The 14,195-nt window shown below is 38.7% G+C and overlaps 1 protein-coding gene across 1 annotated transcript in view; it reads right to left on the minus strand.

Annotated features, from left to right (window-relative positions):
• LOC126106282 (serine/arginine repetitive matrix protein 1-like) overlaps positions 1–14,195 on the minus strand; it is a 195,088-nt gene that overhangs the window by 111,549 nt on the left and 69,344 nt on the right. The window contains exons 8-9 of the mRNA XM_049912503.1: positions 10,099–10,183; positions 7,259–7,375 (exon numbers count right to left, since the gene is read on the minus strand). Of these exons, the coding sequence (XP_049768460.1) occupies positions 7,259–7,375; positions 10,099–10,183 (202 nt within the window). The remainder of the gene's footprint in view (positions 1–7,258; positions 7,376–10,098; positions 10,184–14,195) is intronic.

Raw genomic sequence — 14,195 nt, forward strand, 5'->3', positions numbered from 1 at the left:
TGTATATTAATGACCTGGCAAATGATATTAATAACATTCTCAGACCTTATGCAGATGATGCATTTATCTAAAATGGCATACTGTCTGAAAAAAGCAGCAGAAATATTTAGTCAGATCTTGATAAGATTTCAAAGGAGTGCAAAGACTGACAAATTACTTTAAATGTTCAAAAATGAAAAAATATGCAAATCATAAAATGAAAAAAAGTAGTATTGTATGACTACAAGACCAATGAGTCACAGCTGAAATCGGCCTGGGTGTAACAGTTTGTAAGGATATGAAATTAAACTACAGGCTCAGTCAAAAGGTAATGGAACTCCCTTTACAAGGTGAGTCAAAAATGACTTTACAGTTTCAGAATGATACAGAAATTTACTGAGATGACTTACAGAATTGGTAGATGTGTCATTTTATAGTAAACAATCTGAAGTTCCGCATAAAGGTGTCAAGTGGTATTCTGGTTTGATGTGACTACCATTTGTAATGCGGCAAACATCCCACCAGTAATCAATTTCTTCCCACACTTGTTACAGAAAAGTGGGAATAACTTGTGCAACAGTAGTGTACATTCGATTTTTCAGGTTGGCTATGTTGTTTAGCAGTGGAGAACTTACAGATGATCTCTAATAAAACCCCAAAGAAAAAAATCCAATGGTGTCAAATCTGAAGAGTGAGGTGGCCATGCAATTGGCTCTCCATGCCCAATCCATCACTTGGGAAGTGATTATCAAGGAAACTTTTAACTTCTGTGAGGAAATGAGATGGTGCACCATCTTGTTGGTAGTAAACCATCCCATCTCAGTCCCCCTCATTGACCTATCAATCTTTGGAATTCAAAAGTTTTCAAGCATATTCAGGTACACAATACCAGTGACAATTTTCTCTGTGAAGAAAAAAGGGAACACACCTTCAATTTGCTAACAAAACAAAACACATTAATGTTGGGGCTGTCATGAATGTTTTCCATGTCTGCATGTGGATTTTTGTTGACTCATATTCTGCAGTCATAGGTTTTCACCGTGCCACTAACATGAAATGTTGACTCATCACTGAAGATTATTGTGTTCATGTCTCGTCATCCTCTATGCGATGTAAAATTTCTGCATAGAATTCCCCATGAGCAACCTCACCTGCATCACTAATGTATTTTGCCATTGTGACTCCATATGGTTTCTGTGTAAGCATCTACTCAGTTTTCACCAAACAGTCTTTTGTGAAATGCTTGATTTTTGTGGATTGCAGACAAAGTTCTCCCTAACCTGTTCGACATAATCTCAAAATGTGGGTGACCTGGTGATTTATCAAGCTGCAATGAACAACCTGTCTCAACAAAGTTTTTGTACCAAGAGTACATTGTAGGCATGCTTGGAGGTTCTGGTGTGAAATTTATGCTGAACAGTTGCTGCAGAGATGGTTTCATGAAACCAAAACACATAGCAAGCACACTCCATGTCAGCAAAAGCAGCCATTTTGACAGTGCTGGCGCTCCTGGTGGCAGGATGGGGTACTGATGCACTACATAAAAAAGAACTTGAGGTTGTTTGTTACAAAATGATGCATCTACCGATTCTATAAGTTATCTCAATGAATTTCTATATCATTCTACATTTTTAAAGTCATTTTTGGCTCACACTGCATGTTGCTCCCATAGTGATCACAAAGGTGATATTATACTAGTCACAGTGTGCACAGTGGTGTTTAAGTAATCATTATTCTTGCACTCCATACCCAAATGGAATGGGAAGAACCTCTAATAACTGGCACGATGTAACCTTTTCACTCTGCCATGTGCCTCACAGTCGTTAGTAGGGTAGTATCAAATGCTAATGCAAGGGTACCCAAGCCTGTGGATGATGGCAAGCTGTGCCCTCTCTCCCCCCATCTCTCAGGCAAAGGAAAAAATATAGTGTAATCAGGCGTGTCTCTTTTCAAGAAAATGACTTAAAAGACAGCATTACTTAGGTTTTTAACTCGGTCATAATTTTTTTTATGGCTACTTACAAGTTGCCGGTCATCTTCCAAAATATTACAAATGCTCCACACCTCCAGTCTCGCCACCCCCCGCCCCTCCCCTTCCTTGCAAACAAACTATTGTACTGGCACCCTTGTGCTAAAGGCACACACCTACCTTCTACAGAGAGACAAAGCTGTCATAGCTGAACACTATTCCTACTGGCCATTTCCATGGATTATGACAACATTCAGACGCCGCCTTGTGCAGATTACTGTGCACAGTCCCTACATTGTTGTGACATTCTCTACTTTTCTTAAATCATTCTTTTCACAGATGAAACACATTTCACAAATGAAGGTCTGCTTAACTGTCATAACAACCACATTTGGTATGAGGAAAACCTTCATGCTGCACATGCCCATAGATTTCAACATAGTTTTGGTACTGATGTGTGGGCTGGGATTATCCATGTTTGTATGACTGGCCCATGTATTCAGCCACCCTATTTAACGGGTCACAGCTACTTGGTCTTCATGCAAGACATGCTGGTCTGGCATTGCATATCCATCAGATGATATCAGGCGGTATTCCAGCACAATGGTGTACCAGTCCACTTTTCATGCAATGTCCATCAGCACCTTCACCAAACTTTCAGAGAAATGTCGATACATCACGATGGTCCAATTTGTTGGTAAGCATGATTGCCCTGTTCAACACCTCTGGAGTTTTACCTGAAGGGCTACAAGAAGACTATTATTTAAAAGACTCCTGTGGAGTCACAGGACGATCTTCTTGCCTGCAGCAGAGGCCATTCACGGAACTTCAGGACTTTTGGACTGTGTGTATGTGAACATTGTTCACAGGTACACTTTGTACAACAAAACCTGTGGTCACCACTTCAAGCATATGTTGTAGCTCATGCTAGTATGTATTTGTTGATGCATGTGCAGCATATCTTTTGATATTCTTTCAAAGTCATATATCTTCCAAATGACACTCTTCTGGATATGGGTTTATTACCAAATCTGAGTCCCCTCTACAACAACTATAAGTGTATAATGACAACTCTGAATCACATTGTACAGGCAGGTTTCTACACTTGGAAGTCAGTTAATGCCCTAATGATCATCAGTCAGCCTACATCTATTTTTGAAATGCTTATCTTTATCATAACTTTCTGTCTGGACTTAAGTATTGTCACAAGAAAAAACTGCTTTGATATTCTTTGTGCCTCTGCAGCACTACCCTTAATCATAAAACACAATTCATTATTTATCAAGTTTCACAGATCCCATCAAGAAGGAAAACCTACAGACACCACAGGAACTTAATCTGTGTACTATACTGCTTAGTGCCATGTCATTGAGTAATCCTCTGCTTTGGGAAAAGCTGCTGCGTCCTCAGTTCTATCAAAAAGCTGTTGTTTATCAGCTATTAGTGGCTACACATTTACTTGATTACAATGGTAGTTTTCAAAGAAAATATATCTCTTTGATCTGTAAATACCGATTCCTATGTTTAGCTTCTATAAGCCCAACATGGTTTAACCTACATCTACATCCATACTCCGCAAGCCACCTGACGGTGTGTGGCGGAGGGTACTTTGAGTACCTCTATCGGTTCTCCCTTCTATTCCAGTCTCGTATTGTTCGTGGAAAGAAGGATTGTCAGTATGCCTCTGTGTGGGCTCTAATCTCTCTGATTTTATCCTCATGGTCTCTTCGCGAGATATACGTAGGAGGGAGCAATATACTGCTTGACTCTTCGGTGAAGGTATTCTTTGATTAATAGCCATCTTAGAAAACTGCTATGTAAACAAAGAGAGCATCAGCACATATTTAAGAGAAGTCAAAACCTAGCTCACAAATTAAAGCTGAAAAAAGTGAAAATGAGCATAAGGAGAGCAATAAGAGAAGCATTCAGTGACTTCAAAAGTAAAATTTTGTCAGCTGACCTGAGTAAAAAGCCTAACAGGTTTTGGCCTTATGTGAAATCAGTAATCAGTTTGAAATCATCTGTTCAATTACTCAGTGACCATACTGGCGCCAAAATGGAAGATAACAGAGAGAAGGCCAAAATACTGAGGTTGGTCTTCCGAAATTGTTTCACTGTGGGAGATAAGAACACAGTCACTCCTTTCAATCACCGTGTTAATGTTTCAGTAGCAGATATTGAGGTAAATGATCACTCACTCAGTAGAGGAAAGGTGTCAGGACTAGATTAGATACCTGTGGAATTCTACAGAGAGCATGTGAAAGAACTTGCTTCCCTTCTAACAGCAGTTTATTGTAGATTTCTGGAGCAATTACAGGTACCTCATGATTGGAAAAAAGTGCAAGTCATTCCCAGTTTCAAGAAAGTTTGTAGGACAGATGCACATAATTATAGACATATCGTTGATATCAACTTGTTCTAGAACTATGGAACATGTTTTACCCTCATGTATTACGACATTTTTGGAGTATCAAAATTTCATCTATAAAAATCAACATGGATTCTGCATGCTTGCAAAGCTCAGCTTGCTCTGTTCCTCCATGAGATCCATAGCACTGTAAGATAATGGCGTTCAGGTTGATGCCATGTTCCTTGACTTCAGGAAGGCGTCTGAACCATCCGGCACTGTAGGCTAGTGAAAAAAATACGAGCTTATCAAGTATTGGACAAGATTTGTGGTGGGATTCAAGACTTCCTTGCAAACAGAACTCAACAATGACTTACCCTTCCACATTGATGAAGATGCAAAGTTAGTTCTTTTTGCTGATGATACAAGTATAGTAATAACATCCAAAAACCAAGAACTAAGTGATGTAATTGTAAATGATGTTTTTCACAAAATTATTAAGTGGTTCACAGCAAACGGTCTCTCTTTAAATTTTGATAAAACACAGTATATACAGTTCCGTACAGTAAATGGCACAGCTCCAATAATAAATATAGACTTTGAACAGAAGTCTGTAGCTAAGGTAGAATTTTCAAAATTTTTAGGTGTGTCCATTGATGAGAGGTTAAACTGGAAGCAACACATTGATGGTCTGCTGAAATGTCTGGGTTCAGCTACGTATGCTATTAGAGTTATTGCAAATTTTGGTGATAAGAATCTCAGGAAATTAACTTACTATGCCTACTGTCATTCACTGCTTTCGTATGGCATCATATTCTGGGGTAATTCATCATTGAGTAGCAAAGTATGCATTGCTCAAAAATGTGTAATCAGAATAATTGCTGGAGCCCACCCATGGTCATCCTACAGACATCTATTTAAGCATCTAGGGATCCTCACAGTAATCTCACAGTATATACATATATTCACTTATGAAATTTGTTGTTAATAATCCAACCCAGTTCAAAAGTAATAGCAGTGTGCATAGCTATAACACCAGGAGAAAGGATGATCTTCACTATGCAGGGTTAAATCTGACTTTGGCACAGAAAGGGGTAAATTATGCTGCCACAAAAGCCTTTGGTCACCTACCAAACAGCATCAAAAGCCTGACAGATAGCCAACTAACATTTAAAAATAAATTAAAAGAATTTCTAGATAACAACTCCTTCTACTCACTGGCTGAATTTTTAGATATAAATTAAGGGGAAAAAAAAACAACTTAAACATTAGTGTCATGCAATATTTTGTGTAATGTAATATCTTGTACAGATACCTTTTATTAACCTGACACATTCCACAACATTACGAAATGTCATATTCATGATATATGGAACAAGTATTAATCTAATCTAATCTAATCTACTCTTAACGGTACAAAATCAACAGATGAAAGGTAATTCGTGGAACACCCTCAGGAAGGGTGACAGGACCGTTACTGTTTACAGTTTGTATAAATGATCTAGTAGAAAGTGTTGGATGCTCTTTAAGATTGTTCACAGATGATGAGTTTGTCCATAAAAAATAGCAATCCCAGAAGACAGTGCCAGTTTGCAGAATGACCTGGAGAGGATTGACGAGTGGTGCAGGCTCTGGCAGTTGGCCCTGAATGTAAATAAATGTAACATACTGTGTGTACATAGGGAAAAAATGTCCTACTGTATGACAACACTATTGATGACAAATTGCTGGAAACCGTATCTACCATAAAATATCTAGGAGTAACTATACAGAGCAACCTAAAGTGGAATGACCACATAAAACTACTAGCAGGAAAAGCAGATCTCAGACTGAATTTCATTGGAAGAATCTTAAGGAAATGTAGCTATCCACAAAAGAAGTAACTTGCAAGGAACTTGTCCAACCAATGGTAATCATTCTTGAGTATTGCTCGTCAACCTGGGATCCTTACCAGAATGGACTGATAGAAGAGAGAGAGAAGATCCAATGGAAAGTGGCATGTTTCATCAAGGTATCATTTAGTTAGTCTGAGAGTGTTACAGAGAAGTTCAACAAATGCCAGTGGTGGGCATTACAAGAGAGGCACTGCGCATCGCAGAGAGGCTTAGCATTGAAATTTCGAGAGAGTACTTTCTGGAAGAGGCAGACAACATATTACTTCCTCCCGGATACATCTCGCAAAATGACCATACCGATAAAATCTGAGGAATCAGAGTTGATACGGAGGCTTACCGATAATCGTTCTTCCTACGTGCAACGTGCAAGTGGAGCAGGGAAGGGAGGATGAGTTAGTGGTACCAGAAGCACCCTCCGCCACACACCATTAGGTAGCTTGTGGGGTATAATGTATTATTTCTCATACACCTTTATACTGAACACTGCTACTTGCCATGCAGTTAACTTTTCAATTTCTGAATTTAGATCTTCAGATAATTTGTCAAAAAAGTGGCTAATGAGATAAGTTTTTAATTTTCATTTGAGCTAGTAGGGATTCCTAATCTTTTGCTTATACCAGATGAGAGCTTGTTGAATATCTCCACACCAGGGTATGAAATTCCCTTCTCAATCCTTGGCAAGTAGGCAAAGACTACATGAAATTGATTTGTGTGTCTCATATTGTGTCTCTAAATCACCAGCAACAAAACCCATTAAGGGGTAAGTGTAAAGGGAAGTTAGTGCAACAATTCCAAGATTCTTAAAAAGGCTTCTGCAAGATCAACAACTGTCACACAATACTCCTACAGTTCACGTCTGAAATGATGCTCATTCAGGTTAGCCATCACACAATTGTGAACGTGCTGTAACATTACGGTGGAAATGTTCACAAAGATAAACCTGATGGCTCGGATCAGATGCTGCTCACTAAACTGCTGTACTCACAACACGGTTAGTTCCAATTTCAAGTACTATGTGGTAGTGGCTTATTTGTACTGCTGTGGCAGAACATAACTAACAGAGTTTACCTGATCCAAGTAGTCATCATAGTTGATGGGTGTCCGAATTTCTGTCTCTTCCATGCTTATGCCTTCACCGAGCACCCTGTGCTCGCTGACTTCATCCACTTCATTTGGCAGGAAAGACTGTAAAATAAGATCAGCTGTTATAACAGTGCACCACTTTGCTGTGTTATTGAATGTAACTGCTCTAAAATACATTGACTGGAATCATCACTAAGCTCTGCCCGTGGCGTCTGCCTCAGATAGCCCCTGCAACACACCCACATTTCCCACTTCTTGTGAAACTGGACACTATGTCACCCTCATTTTAGTATACAACCTGATATACTGTTTTAGTATAAAAGTCCAGTCCACCAATGTCACACACATTTCAGAGAAGAACACAACACACATTTCTGAAAAACTGCTGATTTGCTCTTACTATGTTCCTTTCATTGCCATCTGCAGTGTGGCACTCTTTTGTCAGGTAATTCTCCAGGGACCAAGAAAAGTTTTATTTGGAACCAGAAAGCCATCAGGAGCATCTCCAGGATTACCAAAAGTAACATGTCACATAGGCCTTATTTCAAAGAATTGCAAATAATGACCGTCTCATTTGTTTTTATATACAGGTGCCTTTTTGTACACAAAGTTACACCCTTGGGCATTCTGTTCATTACCATAACACTTGTCAAGCATTAAAGTGAGACATATCTACAACTCAACATTTAAAAAAAAAAGCACAAGGCATGTAGGTATAAAGCTTTTCAACACATTAACTGTGCAGGCACATCTGCCTCTCTTAATACCTTTAAAAATAAGACCCAAAACTGGCTGAAAGGGAAAGCTGAAAACTCTTCATAAGTAGACCTGATTTACTAAATAATTATAGCACTGTTTGTTTGTACCTTCTTTCTCTACTTGTCTGTCCCCTCTGGTATTTTGTCTTATGTGCCTAATGAATAAGCAAGTAACTAAATAAGATCACCTCATATTTTATTATTAACCACATTGGGAAATTTCTGGGTATGCCCTCTATTCTTTCATGATGTAAAACTTAGGAAGCAACTTCATAATGTTTATGTCCACATTTAACAATTAACCATGTGGACAACTCTTTATGTATCACATTATGTTGTTTCATCATGTATGTTCTTTTATTATGTGTAGTACCATAGTGTATGTAAGTACGTTTCTTAACATTTCAATCATATTTTATAACATCTCAGGTATACTACTCACAATGACATCAACTGCATGCAAAGCTTAAAGATGGAGGAATAAATAAATAAGTACATGAATGTATATTGAGCAAGCAGTAATGGAAACTAAGGAGAAAGCTGGAAAGAGAATTAATATTCAAGATGAAGAAAATTAAAGCTTTGTGATTTGCCAGTAACACTGTAATTCTATCAGAGAAAGCAATGGAGATTGAAGAGCAGCTGAACCGAGCGAGGTGGCGCAGTGGTTAGACACTGGACTCGGATTCGGGAGGACGACGGTTCAATCCTGCGTCCGGCCATCCTGATTTAGGTTTTCCGTGATTTCCCTAAATCACTCCAGGCAAATGCTGGGATGGTTCCTCTGAAAGGGCACAGCCGACTTCCTTCCCCATCCTTCCCTAATCCGATGAGACCGATGTCCACGCTGTCTGGTCTCCTTCCCCAAAACAACCAACCGAAGAGCAGCTGAACAGTGTCTTTAAAAGATGTTACGAGATTGACAGCAATAAAAGTAAAACTAGGTTAGCGGAAATTAAATCATTTGGTACTTAAGGAATTACATTAGGAAATGGGATGCTAAAAGCAATAGATGAGTTTTGCTGTTTATGTAGCAAAGCAATTAGTCATGGTCACAGCAAGAAGAGTGTTTCTGGAAAAAAGAAATTTGTGTCATCTATACATATAAACAGGGTGGTAACAAACAGTCTGAAAAGCTTGTAATCAAATTGCAGGGTAGGTCGTACTGAGAAAAATCATTTGAAGAGAATGGATGATATCTCAAAAAGATTTTGTGAGATGAATATCAATAAATGTAAAACAATGATAATGGATGTGTAGTTGAAATGCAGTAAGTCAGTTGATGCTGAGGGGATTAGAGTAGAAAATGAGGCTCTATTAAGTCTTAGATGAATTTTGCTTTTTGGACAGAAGAATCAGTGCAAATGCCAGAAGCAAAGAGAACATAGACTGAGGCCTGGAAATACCAACAAATAATTTCTGAAAACGAGAGATGTTAATATATAATACAAATTTACATCTTCAGAAGCCTTTACTGAAAATGTTTCTCTAGAGTGAAACCTTATGTGAAAGTCAGGCACAGCTCAAAGCTAGAGTCTCTGAGCTCCAGAATATACAGTAAAATACCTTTCTTAATAAGTGAATACAGAATTTAAATTATCAGGATATATTTTGAATATTTCTGACACAAATGTATGTAATGACACTAACGGTTTTGAAACTGCTGACATGTTTTCCAACACGCTAGTTACATTGCATGTAACAGAGTTTGGGGCATGGCTCCTACAGAATATAGCTCTCATGGGCCTTCCAAAGACTTTCCTTAAAAGATGAGGTCAAGTTGGTGATTTTTCCTTGTGAGTATCACCTTTCCACATGTCTGAAAAAGTGCTCAGTTCCCAACAATGTGACTCTGACAAAGAGCTCCAAGAGGCTATCATGAGCTGCCTGCAATCTCAGGCACTTATACTGAGCAGTAGAGTACAGAAAGATGTAGTTTTAAGAGTTCTCAAACAAATTTGCTTTATCATGTTTTATTTACAACCTAAAACAGCTCACTTTATGCATACTTCCATATACAGACATCATATGTTACACGCCAGACCAGGTACTACATGTAATACACACCTGTTGCCCACAATGTTTTCTCCACCTCTCTGTCTCCAGCTTTCTGTCCTTGTTTAAGAGTCCTGCTACCACCCTGGCACCAATACTAAATTGCAGAAGGGAAAAAAAGATATTAGACAACCAGAAAGACTTCAGCGAAAACAACTATGAATAACAAAGATCAGTTGCAGTTTTAGATGACCTGCCCATGTTGTAGAATACATAGACCATGCCTGTGGAAATAAAGAAGTGATCCAGGCAAGACTGAATCACGAAACTTCCTGGCAGATTAAAACTGTGTGCCAGACCGAGACTCGAACTTGGAACCTTTGCCTTTCGCGGGCAAGTGCTCTACCATCTGAGCTACTGAAGCAAGACTCACGCCCGGTCCTCACAGCTTTACTTCTGCCAGTATCTCGTCTCCTACCTTCCAAACTTTACAGAAGCTCTCCTGCGAACCTAGCAGAACTAGCACTCCTGAAAGAAAGGATATTGTGGAGACATGGCTTAGCCACAGCCTGGGGGATGTTTCCAGAATGAGATTTTCACTCTGCAGCGGAGTGTGCGCTGATATGAAACTTCCTGGCAGATTAAAACCGTGTGCCCGCCCGAGACTCGAGGCAAAGGCCCCGAGTTCGAGTCTCGGTCGGGCACACAGTTTTAATCTGCCAGGAAGTTTCATATCAGCGCACACTCCGCTGCAGAGTGAAAATCTCATTCTGGAAGACTGAAGCATTATCGCACATTAGCAACCGCTGCTCTTGTATGCCAACCTTCCAGTGGTGGTCAACAATACAGTGTAATCTGAGTGGTTCTTTTATAATCATATCACACATAACCATAAAACATGTCAGTGGTGTTTGTAAAAGGGGCATTCAAAAAGAAACAGAGGTCCGGACTGTATGGCGGGTGGACAAGAACCTCCCATTTTAATTTCTGTAGGAGTGTCGTGACTCTGTCGGCCGCATGAGGCTTTGCACTGTCGTGGAGCAGAATGACCCCACGGGTGAGATTGCCTGGTCATTTTGATTTGATTGCTTGGCGAAGGTAGTCAACATCTGCAAATAATGCTGGGCATGCACTGTTGTCCCATGCTGCAGGAAATGAATCAGAAGGGGGCGATTTTTGGTCGCCTTGAAAAGGCTCTGAGGGGCAAACGATTCACCTCAGATGACGTCCAGCTGTACGTGAGGAACTGGTTAACATTGCAGCCCTGGGAATTTTATGAGACAAACAGCCTTTCACCACCTTGTGTCACTGTGGGACAAGTGCCTCAACAGCCAGGGTCAATACTTCTAACATACAGATACTGGTTTATGTAATTATGCCTCCAGCTCATTTCTTTTTCAACGCCCCTTGTATTAATAAACAGAACTCACTTTTATTGCATTTTAAACAATGGAAAACCCAGGATGGAGTGTAATAATATTATGAAACGGACAGTTGCTACTCACCATATAATGCAAATGCTGAGTCACAGATAGACACAACAAAAAGACTATCAGAAAGTGAACTTTCACCCAGCTAGGCCTTCGTCGGAAACAGACAATGTACACACACGCACGCGCACACACACACACACACACACACACACACACACACACACACACTCAAGCAAATGCAGCTCACACTCACACACACACACACACACACACACACACACACACACACACACCAGAGACTGTGGTCATGTGTGTGAGTTGCATTTGCGTGAGTGAGTGAATTAGATTAGATTAGATTAGATTAGATTTACTTTCATTCCAATTGATCCGTAGTGAGGAGGTCCTCCAGGATGTGGAACATGTCAGAAAAACAACAATACATGACAAATATTTACAACTAAAACAAATAAGCTAATGTATCATTCCACAGGTCCCAAGTGGAATGACCGTCATTTTTTAATGAACACTAAGTCATTTTACAAATACTAATGCACTGAATTTAAAATAAAAAGTTTTTTATTTATTTATAAAGTAATAAACATGTAATACAACTACTGTAATACTTATTTACAATGAACACATTACTGCACTGAAATGGTGCAGAAGTTAGATTATACTTACACACTTACACACACACACACACACACACACACACAAATTTTCAGTGAACACATTACTGCACTGAAATTGTGCAGAAGTTATGTTGTACTTATATACAAATCAGTTGGTTTTACTAAGAAATTCATCAATGGAGTAGAAGGAGTTGGCCATCAATAAATCCTTTAGGCTTCTCTTAAACTGAATTTCATTGGTTGTTAAGCTTTTTATGGCTGCTGGCAAGTTATTGAAAATGTGTGTTCCTGAAATAATGCACACCTTTTTGTACAAGACTAAGTGACTTTAAATCCTTGTGAAGATTATTCTTATTTCTAGTATTGATTCCATGAATTGAGCTGTTGGTTTGAAAAAGTGATATATTTTTAATGACAAATTTCATTAAGGAAACAATATATTGGGAAGCTGTAGTTAGTATCCCTAGTTCCCTAAACAGGCTTCTGCAGGATGTTCTTGAGTTCACACCACATATAATTCTTACTGCACGTTTTTGTGCCAGGAAAACTTTAGCTTGGCTTGATGAATTACCCCAAAAAATAATCCCATATGACATTATGGAATGAAAGTAAGCATAGTATGCCAGCTTTTTCATTTTTATATCCCCTATGTCTGACAAAATTCGCATTGCAAACAGAGATTTGTTAAGACGCTTCAGCAGTTCTGTGGTGTGCTCCTCCCAGTTGAATTTATTATCAAGCTGTAATCCCAAGAATTTAACACTGTCCACTTCTTCTATCTTCTTGTCATCGTATGTTAGACATATACTCTTGGGACACCCCTTACAAGTTCTGAACTGCATGTAGTGTGTTTTTTCAAAGTTTAGTGACAAGGAATTGGCTAGAAACCAGTGATTAATGTCCACAAATATTTTATTGGCTGATCTTTCTAAGACTACACTTGATTTGCTATTTATTGCAATGTTTGTATCATCAGCAAACAAAACAAACTTGGCATCTGGTAATGTTACTGATGAAAGGTCATTTATATACACAAGAAAAAATAAGGGCCCCAAAATGGAACCTTGTGGGACCCCACATGTAATTAGTTCCGAGTTGGATGATGCCTGATAGCTTGATACATGTCTCTTTCCTAATAACACCCTTTGTTTCCTGCCAGAGATTTAAGATTTGAACCATTTTGCAGCATTTCCTGTTACACTATAATATTCTAGTTTACTTAAAACGATATTGTGATTTACACAGTCAAATGCCTTTGACAGATCACAAAATATACCAGTTGCCTGCAATTTTTTGTCTAATGAATTAAGTACATTTTCACTGTAAGTGTAGATAGCCTTCTCAATATCAGAACCTTTTAGAAATCCAAACTGTGACTTTGACAGTATGTTATTTGAGATAAGATGGTTATAAAGACGACTGTACATTACTTTTTCGAAAATTTTTGAGAATGCTGGCAACAGTGAAATTGGACGGAAATTTGATGCTATTTCTTTATCTCCCTTCTTAAACAGTGGCTTAACTTCAGCATATTTCAGCCATTCAGGAAATATTCCACTGATAAACGACTGGTTACACAGATAGCTTAATATGTTACTTAGCTCAGAATCACATTCTTTAATTAACTTTGTTGATATTTCATCATACCCACTAGATGTTTTTGATTTTAAAGATTTTATGATGGACATTATTTCTGTTGGGGTAGTGAGGGTCAAATTCATATTATGGAAGTTACTTGAAATGTCTGGTCTAAGGTAATCCATAGCAGCATCTACCGAACCTGACAACCCCATCTTTTCAGTAACAGTTATAAAATGTTTGTTAAAAAGTTCTGCAACACTATACACATCTGTCACCAATGTATCATTTACTCTTAATGCTGTTTGTTCCTCTTCATGTCTGGTTCTACCAGTCTCCTCCTTCACTATATCCCATATTGTCTTTATTTTGTTATCTGATATGACTATCTTTTCCTTGTAATATATTTGCTTTGACATCCGTATTACAGTCTTTAATATTTTGCAGTATTTCTTATAATGTGCTATAGCATGAATGTGTGTGTGTGTGTGTGCGTGTGTGTGTGTGTGTGTGTGTGTGTGTGTGT

Source organism: Schistocerca cancellata, chromosome 10, assembly GCF_023864275.1.
Source record: "Schistocerca cancellata isolate TAMUIC-IGC-003103 chromosome 10, iqSchCanc2.1, whole genome shotgun sequence".
NCBI classification, from domain to species: Eukaryota; Metazoa; Arthropoda; class Insecta; order Orthoptera; family Acrididae; genus Schistocerca; species Schistocerca cancellata.